General features: G+C 55.3%; 1 protein-coding gene across 1 annotated transcript; it reads left to right on the top strand.

The window, feature by feature from the left end:
• Positions 1 to 246: 246 nt before the first annotated feature.
• Positions 247 to 14,190, top strand: SCML4 (Scm polycomb group protein like 4). The gene is made up of 3 exons (XM_062187643.1): positions 247 to 529; positions 11,316 to 11,461; positions 14,059 to 14,190. Exons 1-3 carry the CDS (start codon positions 283 to 285, stop codon positions 14,182 to 14,184), a joined length of 519 nt encoding a protein of 172 aa, XP_062043627.1. The 5' UTR covers positions 247 to 282; the 3' UTR covers positions 14,185 to 14,190.
• The last annotated feature ends 454 nt before the right edge of the window (positions 14,191 to 14,644 follow it).

Below are 14,644 nucleotides of genomic sequence, written 5' to 3'. Positions count from 1 at the left end.
AGCCCACTGAGATGGCTGGAAGGCAGAGCCACTGGCATCAGTCGGCTTGGTTTTGTTCCTGAGTTCTCGATGGCCGAGAGCATCACTTTATCACATCTGTTGAGGGCTGTGCTATCAGGAAGCAGACCGTGGGCTTCTCTTCTCGATTTCCATCCTCACACACAGTGGTGACCAGGGGCAGGCAGATTCCTGAGCGCCTCGCTCTCACTCTGCTTCTCTGCACTTCTTTCTCAGTTAGCCAAGACCGTCGCCCCGGAAGAGCACCTGGTGAGCGCCGTGGGCATGAGCCGCTACGGCCCAGACGCCGCCAGCTCCCCCTGCAGCCACAGGGGCTCCTTGCCGCCCTCCTCCTTGCTCTACTGCAAGAAGCAGAACTCCGGAGACGGCCACCTCGCGGGAGGCCCTGCCACCCCTGCCAGTGGGCCCCACACCAGCCCTGTGCCCTCGGGAGGCCCCTCGGCACCTGCATGGAGGCCCCCAGCCTCCAGCCTCAGGAGAAACGGGACGTTCATGGAAGGAAACAGATGTGGTAAATGCAATGCATGTCTTGGCTTCCCAGCGACACAGCTTCCTCTGCTCTTGCCCTGGGGACCCGGCCTGGGGGAGGCGGGAGGCCTAGCGGTCTGAACCTGGTGCCACTGGAAATCAGAAGTGGCCACAAGCCCTTTCATGGGTTTGTATTGTGCTCAAAGGCAGCAAACCTTGACCTTTGGCCACAAGCGAAGAAAATGGCATATTAAGGTAGAGCAGGCTTTAGGAACAAGTAGACTCTGCAATGTATGCTGGCTCCAGTCCCCTAAGAGTTTTTGCTCACAAGTCCAAGGTGAGTGTTACTTGTTGGTGGGCACATCTCCGTGCAGGGACCCAGGCTGTGTCTGTTTTGTGGCCCTGCCATCCCCCCTAGCCTCCACGCCCCGTGCATCCTGCAGGTAGAGTGGGGCGGAGGCACAGCCACTTTCCTGGAGCCTGCAAGGGGTGCATGTCACATCCACTCGCGTTCCATTGCTGAGAGCTGGCCGTTCGGTTACACTGAACAGTAGAGGAGCCGCAGCTCTGTGCCCGGGAGACCATCACATTCAAGCTTCAGTATCTCATTAAAGATTAAAGACCATAGATCCTAGTGGATGATTGCCTGGACCCGAGCCAGACAGCCTGGCCTGGAACCTAGCTCTACTGCTTCCTGATGCTACAACTTTCTGCAAGTCTTGCTTCTCTGGGCCCACGTGTCCTCACCTGCAAAACTGGAATCCTATGAGAATAGCAACACCCGCCTTGTAGGACTGTTGAGAGGATGCAGAAGGTTCCCACTGGTGTTTAGGACAGGCCCAAGGACACAGCGGCAGTCAGAGAGCAGCCACAGGCCACTTGAACACAGCCCCCAGCTCACCACAGGCCCTTGGCTCCACAGCTGAGAGCTGCTGAAGAAGAAGGGAGGCCCCAGCCCAGAAGTCACGGAGTCCTCGTCATGACCCCGGTGGGCTGGCTGCATCTTCCTCGGCAAGCCCCATGTCCTTCTGAGCCCGGGCTGTGTCCACCAGTGGCCCCACCACACTGCACACGACAAGAGCTGTTCCCTCAGAGCCTCACCCAGTCCTGGAGGTTCATGACCCTGTCCAGCCTCCCCCTGGCCAGGGATGGAGAAGCGAGCGGGGCCTCTTGGTCCAGGGCCAGAGCACAGCCATTCCTTCAGCCAAAGGTGGAGGTGCCCTGCGGACCACTCCTGGACGCTGGCACGCGGGGCCACTGGCCAGGCCCACGATGCAAGCAGGGTGGAGCCCCGTTTCCCAACAGAGGGAGACATTGTCCACCGGCTTGCTAAGAATGGGAGAGAGAGCCAGCACCGCGGCTTACTTGGCTAATCCTCCACCTGTGGCACCAGCACCCCGGGTTCTAGTCCTGGTCGGGATGCCGGATTCTGTCCCGGTTGCTCCTCTTTCAGTCCAGCTCTCTGCTGTAGCCCAGGAAGGCAGTGGAGGATGGCCCAAGTGCTTGGGCTTCTGTACCCACATGGGAGACCAGGAAGAAGCACCTGGCTCCTGGCTTCGGATCGGCGTAGCCCCAGCCGTTGCAGTCATTTGGGGGGTGAACCAACAGAAGGAAGACCTTTATTTATTTATTTTTTTTACAGGCAGAGTGGACAGTGAGAGAGAGAGAGAGAGACAGAGAGAAAGGTCTTCCTTTGCCGTTGGTTCACCCTCCAATGGCCGCCGCGGCTGGTGCGCTGCGGCCGGCACGCCGCACTGATCCGATGGCAGGAGCCAGGTGCTTCTCCTGGTCTCCCATGGGGTGCAGGGCCCAAGCACCTGGGCCATCCTCCACTGCACTCCCTGGCCACAGCAGAGAGCTGGCCTGGAAGAGGGGCAGCCGGGACAGAATCCGGTGCCCCGACAGGGACTAGAACCCGGTATGCCAGCACCACAAGGCGGAGGATTAGCCTAGTGAGCCGCGGCGCCGGCCAGGAAGACCTTTCTTTCTGTCTCTCTCTCTCTCTCTCACTGTCTAACTCTGCCTGTGGGGGGGGGGTGGGGGGGAAGAATGGGAGAGAGAGAGAGGAGGCCGGGCGTGAACCAATGCCATAAAGGAAACGAAGACGCAGCACTTCCGTCGGGTTTGTCTCCAGAGTTCGCATCCAATCTGGCCCCTAGCAGGAGTTCTGCTAATGTCACCCTGGTGTCACTCTGTCCTTCAAATGTCCCTTCCTCTCATTCTTCTCAGCCCACTCCCATTATCCCAGGGTGCTGGCCAAAGTAGACACTCTGCTGACAGACAGAACAGAGAGAGAGAGATCTTCCATCTGCTGGTTCACTCCCCAAATGACCTCCACAGCTGGCCGGTGCTGGGCCAGGCCCAAGCCAGGACCCCGGAGCTTTATCCAGGTCTCCAATGTGGATTGGAAGTGGAGCAGCTGAGACCAGAACCAGCGCTCAAATGGGATGCTGTCACTGTAGGCAGCAGCTTAACCCACTATGCCACTGCACTGGCCCCCCAGGTCCCCACATCTTAATCGCAGAATTCCAAGCAGTAAGCAGGTGCCACAGTTGGCTTGGAGAGAAACTTCTATCACTCACTCAAGAATTGTCTGCCCCAGCTCAGTCTACCCCGTGACCCTGGGTTAGGGGATGCAGGGCCCTCCAGGGGGTCTCAAAGTGACTCCCCTGTCCCTCCCGCACTCCCTGCTTCCAGCTGAGCCCTGGATGTCCCTGACCTTCATTGTCATCGAGGTCCAGCCTCTCTGAGCAACCTCACCAGACAGGAAGCAGCTTCTTTGGGAAGCAGCTCTGAGAACATCATGTTGGAGACCCCGATGGATGCCCAGGGAGCCTACATACCTCAGAACTTCTGCCTCTCAGGGTCTTGGGTGAGATCAGAGACACAGAGCCTGCCCTCCTACTGCCTTCTGCTCCAAGCAAATCAGTAACTACCTTGAACACAGGTTGTCTTGCTCCTAACTTGGAAATATTAGCAAGAGGGGATGGCATTGTAGTGTAGCGGGCTAAACCACCACTTGGCATCCTGTATTGGGGCGCCAACTCAAGTCCCAGCGGCTCTGCTTCTGATGAAGTTCCCTACTAATGTGCCTGGCCAGGCAGTGGAGCATGGCTCAAAGTACTTGGGCCCCTGCCAACTGTGTGGGAGACGTGGATGGTGTTCTAGGCTCCTGGCTTCGGCCTAGACTAGCCCCAGCCAAGTGGCCATTTGGAGAGTGAAACAGCAGATGTAAGATTGATCTCTCTCTCTCTCTCTCTCTCTCTCTCTCTCTCGATGATCAGAGTGGTTCATGATCAGCAGGATGCCTTGGGACTGTGGGGTGTTTAAAATCACAAACCCACCCAACCTTCTTGGAGTAGAGCTGCCACAGATGTTAAGAACGGAAGGTCATGGTTGAGCCTGTGTGATACACTGAAGAAAAATGAGATTATTCATTATTTTCAGGCACCTGAGCTCTTTCATGCTCCCAAGACGCCTTTTAACCAGTGCCTTCTGCAGGTACCCATTGAACCTGCAGAGAGCAGACAGCCCCCACCCCCCGCCACGCCCATGATCAGCAATCAGATGGAGGAAGCAGGTGGGAGGTAAGGGCAGGGGAGACAGTTGTGCCTGTGTCTCTGAAAGAGGGTCCTACTTCTGCTCACATTACATTGGCCAGAATTTGGTCACATGACCACCAGCTGCAAGGGAAGCTGGGAAAATGTGGTTTCAGCTGTAGGCAACCATGATCCCAGATGGGAGTCAGAGATTTGCTTACAGAGGAAAATGTGGAAAAAAGATACCGGGTAGGCAGCTGGCACTCAGCCACTAATGGGAAACATTTGCTCCGTTTGCCTTCCCCGGGCATGTTGTTCCCAGCTCCAGCTCTCACTCCGTCTCTCCTGCTCCTCAGAGGGGACCCGGCGCCTGGCTTCATGAGGTTGCTCACGAGCAAACGGTGGCTTGTGTGAGGCCTGCATCGAGCTGTCACCGACTGAGCACCCACTGGGAGCCACACATTACTTATGAGTTCTTCTCAGTTAGCGTTTACAAGAACTAGGTATCACTAGATCTGAATTAGAGATAAAGACAGTGTGGCTCAAACAAAGGTCAATCAAGTGTAAAGCCAAGATGGGGACTTGAGTTGACTCCAGAGCCTTGGTCTTCCAGAACTTCCATGGCCTTTCCAATTGTGCTTGGTGGGGGTCGAGGAGACTCCCCGAGGTTCTGGGGGATGGGGAAAAGGAGATGAGAGCAGAGAGGGCGCCAGACCCCCTGCCTGTCTTTAAGCGGGCTCTCTTCACCTTGGCAGAATGGGGTTCTGTGTGTACTCTGATCAAAACTTGCACGGCTAAAACTGGCAACCATGGAATGAAACCGCACTGGCGTGGGAACCGAATGATAAAGACAGGACAGAAGAGCAGTTGCAACCTCACGGATTTCCCACCTGCCTGCCTGCCTGGCGCCTCCATGAACCCTCGGGGAGGCCGTTACCATTTTCCCTCTGCCCAGAGGACGCTCAGTACTGCTCTGAAATTGCATCCTACGTGAAACAAGTTGGCTTCAAGAAACTAGACTCCTTCACAAGGGTTTGACCCGAGCCATAAACCCTGGAAGAGACCTAGAAATGGATCTTTTTTTTCCTCCCTAAAGTGCAAATCAAAATGGTTTAAAGCCACAGAAGCTGGAAAACTGCATGAGGTCACAGGCAGGAGGGAAGGTATCAATGACACGGCAATTTCTCAGCCTCCTTCTCTCACGCCAAGGCGTACCTCCACCTCCCGCTGTCTTGATCGATGGGAACTGGCTCCACGCCAGCGGGCTCCGAGGGCGTGTGTTCACAGGGCACGCTTCCCGGGGCTGCTGGTGCCCAGGTGCTAACGCGAGAGCTCTTCACTGGCTCCCATCCAGGATATAATCACCACAGAGGTCTGAAAGCCTCCTGGCTTTTGCATGTAACTGCACTTGCTGTAGCATTTGATGGAAAGCAGTCATTGCTAACAGGAGAATGAGCTGATGGCCTTGGGATTTGGGAGCTGCATCTGCCAGCCATTGATAAAATGATGTATAGTAACAAGAAAAATGGTCACAGCCTCTGATGAGCTGTGACTGTTCAGTGCTTCACAACATCATCCCACTGAATCTTCACAGCAACCCGTCGCAGGGCATGGCTTACAGCCGGGCAACTATAGGTCTTGGAAAAGGTTGGGCGGGCCTGGGCAGTGGACACTGACCCAGCGCGATGTGGTGGGGGTCTCTCCTGGAGGGTCTGAGGTCAGAGCTTTGAACCAGTCAGGCACAGGACCTGTTCTCAGAAAGTGTGCGATCCCGCACAGATGTCAGCAAGCGATGGCACACCTTTTGTGACCGCTGTACCCACGGCACAGAGGCCGGGGGTGGCTGGCAGGAGAGCATCAGCTGGGGAGGGCATTGCTGCACCTGCTCCTGGGAGGCAGGAAGGCTTCTCAGAGAAGGGAGAGTGGGGCTAGCTGGGAGAGGCAGAGGGGCGCAGAGTGGAATGGGAGTCAGCTGGCCACAGAGGGGCGATGTGAGGACGGATGGCTGGAGGCTTCCTGCGGAGGTCACTTTGCTTGCTGGCGAGAAGGAATCTGGTCCACTTTGTCTCAAGCCTGTGGTCTCTCCTGGTCTCTTTTCTCACACGGGCAGGTCAGCCAATCTCAAAGAAAGGAAAGAAAATCCTGATTAAAATCTAAGGGTTAGCCAAGCTCTCTTCTCTCTCCAGTCTGTCCCACCTCAAGATGTCTTGAAAACTCTAGAAAACTCTATTCTTGATTTTACCCAAATCGTGGGCTAGCCTCAGTACCTCAAATGCTACACATGGCCCATTTCTATGGGGACCAAGTTGCCTAAAGATGCTGATAACAGATCTGCCAGCCACTTCCCTTTGAGCTCATCATTTCCCACCCCAGCTCTAGTTGCCAGAGAGAGACCAGGAGACCCTCCAGGTCACAGGGGGTGTCCCATCAGAGATGATGGACCCCTCTTCAAGATGGCTCTTGACAGGGTCCAGCCTGTGCCTCCTAGTCATGTCTTGACAAGAGTATTGTATGGGTACAATACTCTTGCTATGCACAAATCATAGCGGAAGCAGCCAAAGCCCACAGGCAACCATCAGAGCCAGGCAGAGGCTCGAGGCCTGGCCACGGCTCTTCCTTCTGAGGGTTTTACATGTGGACAAGCTGAGTGACCAGTGACAGGAGGTGACTGCTCCGTGTCGACAACCAGTGCTGTGAGGCCTCACCCAGGGTCACCGGTAGGGGGGACCCTCGAGACCAGATGCCTTCACTTTGCAATAGAGGAGTCACGTGGTCCACAGCTGGCTGGCGGGTGGGAGGGCAGGTGGGTGGGAGGCCCTTCCGACCGCTGGCTCACTGCTCTCCCTACTCGTCCACACAGCTCCACGGGGAGCTAAAAAAGTTTCCCCTGAATCACGAATGGGCACAAGGACACTGGGTACGTGCTTGTGGCAATGGGAAAGACAGAGAGAGGCTGACCACCATGGAACAAGCACCTGCGCTGTGGGAGTATCTGGGGCATCTAAACCCGGACACATGGCCACGCTGTTCCTGGAAAATGGGAGTTCAGTTTTAGCCACGACAACCACATCTCACTAGACATGCACCCAGCACTGGGTCTCACTTCTCACACATCCCAGCAGCACGCGGGGCGCAGCCTGAGCAAGCACCCGTCCCCGCCCCGTGCTGGAGCCGGCTCCCTGACCTGCATGAGTAAGAGGCCCCTCACACCAGCCCTGAGCCAGGCCAGCTGCCGCCACACAGGGAGCAGGAAGGGAGCCCCTTTTCCTGACTCAGTTGTCCCTCTCTCTCCCCAGCCATCACCGCTTGAGCCCGCTTCTCAAAGACAAACCAGGCCCCTCGCCCAGCCCAAAACGCCGTGGCCAATGGGGAAGCATTTTCCCTGCCTGGCTCAGAGACCTTAGGATGCTCTTGTGGATTGCCCTGAGCTTTCTCCTCCTGTCAAATACAGGAAGTTGGAGCTGACAGCTTCTCTGATCACTCTCAAATCCTTCTGGGCGCTAAACGCTTCCAGCCTTTATAATGAGAACGTCCATTGTCACTCTGATTACGGCAATGCACGGATGGGGGTGAGACCCAAAGGCAGCTGTGATTTCCTGGACTCCTTGTCCCCACACTGGGGACAGAGGGCTTTAAATGGAGTGCAATCAGCCTTCACAAGCACGCATTGGCATTCAGATGGCTCTGGGGTGCTTTAGGGAGACGCCCTGTGCCAAGTCACCCTTAGGGGGCCCTTTGAGGCCCAACAAGGAAAAGACAGGGAAAAATCTCAAAGTAAATCCAGTTTTCCAACCAAACCATTTTATATTTAGGACAAGCACCCCCGATGGCCACAAGGGCCAGGGCTGGACCAAGCCCAATCCAGGAGCCAGGAACTTCATCCAGGTCTCCCTTGTGGGTGCAGGGACCCAAGCACTTGAGCCATCTTCTGCTTCTTTCCTAGGTACATTAGCAAGGAGATGGATTGCAAGCGGAGCAGCTGGGACTCGAACTGACGCCCATATGAGATGCCGGCAGTGCAGGCGGCTGCCGAATCCCCTGTGCCACAGCATTGAGTCACGGCTCTGAGCCCTGGCTCTTTTCTAGCTTTGAAATTAGATGAAGGCTTTTGACCATACCTGCAAAGTCTGTTGAGTCATCTCACAGTTATGGAACCTGTGTTTCCAAGTGACTTACCTGCAGGCATGGAGGAGGCCTTTGTGGCACCCCTATAACGAGGGGGTCTCATTTGTACTTTCCCCCAAGACATCATCCAGCACCTGGGACAGAGAAAGCACCCAGAATGGATGGAGGCAGGTGCGAGGGGGTCCCCAGGAAATGGAAACCTGACCAGAGGGTCCTGAGAAGTGTGTGAATATTCATTCTTGCGCACGGCAGCATGGGCACCGCGCCTAAGAGAAGATTGAACAGAGATTTGCGGGGGAAGAGGAAGAGCAACGGCTCTCACAGAGGTGCTGGTGGCCTGGGCAGCTGGGGCAATGGCGCTGGGGCGAGGAGGGGACTGTCTTTAGAAGCAGCGTGAACACAGAGAAAGGTAGAGAACGGTGGGTGGGGACAGCCCAGGCACGGAGCCCCCTTGCCTCAGAGGATCACCAGATAAAGGCCAGGTGCAGGGCCAGCCATCATCCCCCTTCATGCCTCACACCTGCACCTCCAGGTCTAGAGCACAGCCCATGGCCATCTCACTATCAGAGCAGGAGGGGCAGCTCCAGGAGCCACCCTGAGGTCTCTAAGAGGACCCTTGATCTTGAGGTAGAGGAGGGACTCAGTACAGGGGCAAAGGGGCTCCAGGGGGCGGTGCCTTAGCAGGTGTATGCCCTTGAAAGACAGGAGTGCTGGGAAAGGGACCCATTGGAGAACCCCTGCAGGGGGCGGGTGACAGGTTCTGGGGGAGCAGAGACAGGGATGGAAGAGAGGAGACCAGCAGGAGGGCCCCCTCAGAGAGCTTCAGGATCGGGAAATGAGGGGAGCAAAGAAGGGGAAGGAGGCTGAGGTCGGTTTCAGAAAAGGGGGAGACGGGAGGAGAGGCTGACTCCAGGGAAAGCTGGCGAGTTAGCATGGGACAGAACTAAAACAGCTGACCCCAAAATAGCGCCGCGTATCTGGTGCATCTCTCGCCTGTCCCCACTGGAAATGGCACACCTGCAGCCATTCATCAAGGACCAGCCCTGGAGCAGGCATGGGCTTAGATCCTCTGCTGTCTGAAAGTCCCAGGCTAGGGGTGGAGACCAGCGTGAGTGTTCTGTGGGCTGGGGAGCACTCAGGGTGGACCTGGGGCAGAGAATGTGGTGACATCTTCTTTCTGCACATGCAGCCAGGGGACAAAGTCCTCCCTGCCCCCCTCCCCACACTCTGCAGTCAGCGGTTCTGAGGATGGGGCAGCAGATTGGCCATTCTGCAGGAACCAAGGTCAGGACCAAGATGCACCTGAATTCTGCTGCGTCTTTGTCATCTTTGTGTGAAACTGAGAGACAGTGGGGGCCTGAAGTCAGTGGGCCACCCACTGTGATATTTTCACACTCACCCTGGTACCAACTACCCACCCTAGACCCTCTAAGAGAGAACTGAGCAGGAGGGGCCTGGAGAACCCTACTTGGATAAGAATGTTGACCTGTTGAAGGAAACCCTTGTCTGAGGCCTCACGCCTTGGGCGAGCAGACAGCCTTGGCAAGGAGGGTGGCTGGCTTTCTGTGTTGCTGCTATGGCAGAGTGCTAGGGGCTGGAGGATTTCTGCAGAGCAGAGGTTTATTTTCTGAAGACTGGGAGACCCTAGGGCACAGCACCAGCATCTGCCCAGCTTCTGGTGAGGGCCTTGGCCTGCTCCAGCTCATGATGGAGAACAGAAAGGTAGAGGGGGCAGGTGCAAGAGGAAAAGCATTTTCCCTTGAGGAAAAGCATTCACCCGTACGTGAGGACTCTGCCCATGGCCCAGGCACCTCCCACCAGGCTCCACCTCCCAGCGCTGTTCCATAGAAGACCCAACCCTTTAACGCATGAACTGGTTTTAAAAGTAATTTCCGGCCGGCGCCGTGGCTCAGTAGGCTAATCCTCCACCTTGCGGCGCTGGCACACCGGGTTCTAGTCCCGGTCGGGGCACCGATCCTGTTCCGGTTGCCCCTCTTCCAGGCCAGCTCTCTGCTGTGGCCAGGGAGTGCAGTGGAGGATGGCCCAAGTTGTTGGGCCCTGCACCCCATGGGAGACCAAGAGAAGCACCTGGCTCCTGTCATCGGAACAGCGCGGTGCGCCGGCCGCAGCGTGCCTACCGCGGCGGCCATTGGAGGGTGAGCCAACGGCAAAAAAAAAGGAAGACCTTTCTCTCTGTCTCCCTCTACTGTCCACTCTGCCTGTCCAAAAAAAAAGTAATTTCCCTCTTTTAAAAAATTATTTATTGGGGCCAGCGCTGTGGCACAGTGGGTAAAGCCAACATCTGCAGTGCTGGCATCCCATATAGGCACTGGTTCAAGTCCCGGCTGCTCCACTTCCAATCCAGCTCCCTGATAATGTGCCTGGGAAAGCAGTAGGAGATGGCCCAAGTCCTTGGGTCCCTGAACCTGAATGGAAGGCCCAGAAGAAGCTCCTGGCTCCTTCCTGGCTTCAGATCAGCTCAGCTCTGGTTGTTGTTGCCATTTGGGGAGTGAATCAGTGGATGGAAGATCTCTCTCTGCTTCTCCTTTTATCTTTCTCTGTAACTCTGCCTTACAAATAAATAAATCCTTTTTTAAAAAATGCTATAAAATTATTTATTTATTTGAAAGGCAGAGCAATCCAGGAGGGAGGGAGGGAGGGAGGTCTTCCATACACTGGCTCACTCCCCAGATGCCCACAACAGCCATAGTTAGGCCAGGCTGAAGCTGGGAGGCAGCAACTCAATCCAAGTCTCCCGTGTGGGTGTTAAGGACCTGAGCCATCACTGCTGCCTCCCAGGGTGCACATTAGCAGGAAGCTGGAATCGGAAGCAGAGCTGGGATTGAAACCCAGACACTGCAGTGTGGGATACAGGCGTCCCAAGCTGCCTGTTAACCAGTTTGCCAAAAGCCTGCCCCTAACACATGAGCTTTGGTGGCACACACTCCACCCACAGAGGCTGGGAGGGTGCTGCCTCCGGAACCACCTTCCGGTGCTCCGCTCACAGCCTTTCCCCCTCACCAGAGGTCCCTGGAGCCCCTGCCTTGTCTCCAGGGCACTGAGGACCCCCCTCCCAGGCCTGAGCAGGGTGGGCAGCACCAGGCAGGCTCCCAGCCCTGGTCATTGCTGGCTGACCTCCTCCCTCTCTCTGCTCACCCCATTCAGCCCGGAGCCCCTCTCCAGACGGACAGGACACCAGGCAGCCACGGAGCAGGAACCCGTCCACCTGGACCGTGGAGGACGTGGTCTGGTTTGTGAAAGATGCTGACCCACAGGCTCTGGGGCCGCACGTGGAGCTCTTCAGGAAGCATGTAAGTGGACAGGGGGCGGGGCAGGCGGGGGGCGGGGCTCACGGAGCCAGGTGAGAGACTGGGGCAGCCACGGGTTTCTAAGGCTCTTCTGTCCCTGTCCTCTCATTCCCGCCCTAATGGGGCAATGCCTATCTTCCTGGCCGTCCACCCCTCTGTGCACGCAACAACCATTAGGGAGGCAAACTGTCATGCTGGAGTAGCCTGAAATCATTCACAGGTATGGTTATTACAGTTATTTAAATTTTGAAATCTATAAAATGGTGAATAAAAAAAGTAAACATTCCCAGTTTAGCTGTCCAGCTTGCTGTGTTGGTTCACTATTGTTCCTGTAACAAAATGCCTCAAATGCACTGGCTTGCACCTGTAGCACTGCTTTGGTCGTAGGGTTCTGTAGGTCAAAAGTCTGCTGCAGTCTCCCCGGGGCTAAGGTCAAGGTGTCAGCCAGGCGGCAGTCCTTCCTGGGTGTTCCAGCTTCCAGAGCCACCCTCATGGCAGGGTTCACATCTCGCTACTCTCATCTTTCAAGCCGAGGGCGCCAAGCTGAGCCCTCCTCTTTGGTTCACTCTTCTGATTTCCTCATCCATTTTTAAAGAGTTTTATTATACTGCCCCCATAATCCAGGACACTCTCCGTGCCTCAAAGTCATCTGATTGATCTGTGGCATAGCCGGTAAACCTGCCGCCTGCAGTGCCAGCATCACATGTGGGTGCCAAGTCGTGTCCTGGCTGCTCCACTTCTGATACAGCTCCCTGCTAATGGCCTGGTAAAAGCAGCAGGAGATGGCCCAAGTGTTTGGGCCTCTGCCATCCACATGAGAAACCCGGAAGAAGCTCCTGACTCCTGGCTTCGACCTTGGCCATTGCAGCCATCTGGGGGAGGGATCCAGCAGGTGGAAGATTTCTCTCTCTCTCTCTCTCTCTCTCTCTCTCTCTCTCTCTGTAACTCTTTCAAATAAATAAATCTAAAAATAAATAAAGTATTCTGATTAACAACCTCAGTTACACCTGCAACTATTTTTTTTAAAGATTTATTTTATTTATATGAAAGACAGAGTTACAGAGAGAGGTAGAGACAGAGAGAGAGGTCTTCCATCCACTGGTTCACTTCCCAGATGGCTTCAACAGCCGGAGCTGTTCCAATCCCAAGCCAGGAGCCAGGAGCCAGGAGCCTCTTCTGGGTCTCCCACATGGGTCCACGGCCCAAGGACTTGGGCCATTTTCTACTGCCTTCCCGGGCCACAGCAGAGAGATGGATGGGAACTGGAATAGCCGGGACTTGAACTGGCACGCATATGGGACGCTGGTGCCACAGGCAGAGGCTTTAGCCCACTATACCAACCTGCTGCATTAACCACAGCACCTGCAACTTTAATTTCCCTTTGCCAGGTAATAGGGTGACCTGTCTGCTGGTCCAGGGATCAGGATGCAGACATGCTGGGGACAGGGCGGGGAAGGGGACATGACTCTGCCTACCACGGTCCTTCCACTATTTTTTTTCCTTCCTGTCTCATTTTATTTGGTGGTTCTGTCATGGAAATTGCAATGTCAGGCCCAGGGAGGATCCTCATGCCACTCAACACACATGCGTCAATATTCTCAGCTAGCAATGGGCCTGAGACCAAGGACCACAGACTGAATGGGGCAGGTTTAGACAGATGTGGGCAGAGGCAGCCTGGCTGTCTTCCAGGTGATAGGACACAGTGGGCATTGAGGAGGTGGTTGGGAGTTGAGCTCTGCCCACTCTGCCCTTTTGCCAGGGACAAGGAGAGGGACACACAGTAGGTGCTCCATCCATGCCGGCCATCTGGGTAAGTGAACTAAAAGAGCTGGTGACCTTTGCACAGTTATATGAGCCCTGGAACTGTGCCTCTTCTCCCCACCTGAGCATCCAAACTGTCTACCCCAGTCTCTAGTGACCTGAAAGCAGCCCAGTAGGTGAGCACAGAAACCCAGCCTCGCTAGGGTCTGAAGGGCTGCCATTGTCAGAGGTGGAGGGAGCACTACCAAGCCCTCATTCCCTTGTTAGTTCTCTGTGCTAACCACTGGCATGGAGCAGGTGCATTATTTAGTTGGTGTATGTTGCCTCGTATTGTTGAGTGGGCCCCCCCAAAAGAGAACAAACACCTGAAATCCCTCCTGAGCATTATAAAGCCAGCTTTACAGCCAGCTAAAGCCACGCCTACTAAGAAAAAAAAAAAGGGAGAACTTAAGGGCAGGGGGCAAGTCAGGGGCTCTTCCCAGTGTCTGGGACAGAAAGGCGCCCTCTAGTGCCAGGGTCTCATGGATAACACGCTGGCTCCTTTAGCACTGGATTGGACAAAGGGATCCTATTTGGATCCTGTGAATCAAGACAGGGTTACGTTCCATTCCTTCAATCAGAGGGGAGCAGGAAAATGAAAGGCCCGCCACACGTGTTTCATTTTTCTAAAGAAGTTCTTGCTCTGGGACTGAGAGGATAGGAGACTCACTCTCCCGGATTGCGCGTGCCCTCCCTGCGTCCCCGACCCCACCCTACCTCTCGCCCCCCTTGCTCGGATCCCCCCTGACAGCTTCTGAGTCTTATTGTTTTGTTTTATTTTCCTGATCCTCTTGCACCAGGAGATTGACGGCAATGCTCTCCTGCTTCTGAGGAGTGACATGATCATGAAGTACCTGGGCCTGAAGCTGGGGCCCGCCCTGAAACTCTGCTACCACATCGACAGGCTGAAGCAAGCCAAGTTCTGAAGACAGAAGCCAGAGCTCAGGTTCATCTCCTGCCTGACCGACAGCCAGCCAGCCCTGTGAATGGGCTCTCCTGTGCACATCAGCAGCCACAAAGACTTGTTTTTTGTATTTTTTTTTTGTAAAATTTGTGCACCTTTGCCTTTAAAAAAAAAAAAAACAGTCTTTTTGAAAAGCCCGCGTGTGTTCATGATTTGCCAAGAAATAACAAAGACCTTATTATTTCGAGCACTCTTGACACGTTGGTTGTACTTAGAATGGATGCCCCTCAGGGTTCGAAAGTCGTGGAAAACCCCTTAGTCGCTGCAGGTGCCAGCGGGCGTTCCCCCACCCCGCCTCTGCTCTGACCTGGGGACCTACCCAAGTGAGCCTGGTTTGATCCCGTTCTGGAAGCCCAGGACCAGCGTCTGGCCTGGCGCTGTCTGGAAAAGAATTCTTTGTATTCCCCGTTCTCGGATGTTCT

Source organism: Lepus europaeus, chromosome 3 (genome assembly GCF_033115175.1).
Source record: "Lepus europaeus isolate LE1 chromosome 3, mLepTim1.pri, whole genome shotgun sequence".
Lineage (NCBI taxonomy): Eukaryota > Metazoa > Chordata > Mammalia > Lagomorpha > Leporidae > Lepus > Lepus europaeus.
The sequence above is the reverse complement of the archived record's forward strand: the minus strand, read 5'-3'. Positions and strand labels throughout refer to the sequence as shown.

Bases quoted from the DNA above. Each gene is read 5' to 3' on its own strand.
- SCML4 (XM_062187643.1), top strand. From the start codon at position 283: ATGAGCCGCTACGGCCCAGACGCCGCCAGCTCCCCCTGCAGCCACAGG. The intron at 530-11,315 runs GTAAATGCAATG...CACCCCATTCAG, and splicing joins CATGGAAGGAAACAGATGTG to CCCGGAGCCCCTCTCCAGAC. The intron at 11,462-14,058 runs GTAAGTGGACAG...CTCTTGCACCAG, and splicing joins TGGAGCTCTTCAGGAAGCAT to GAGATTGACGGCAATGCTCT.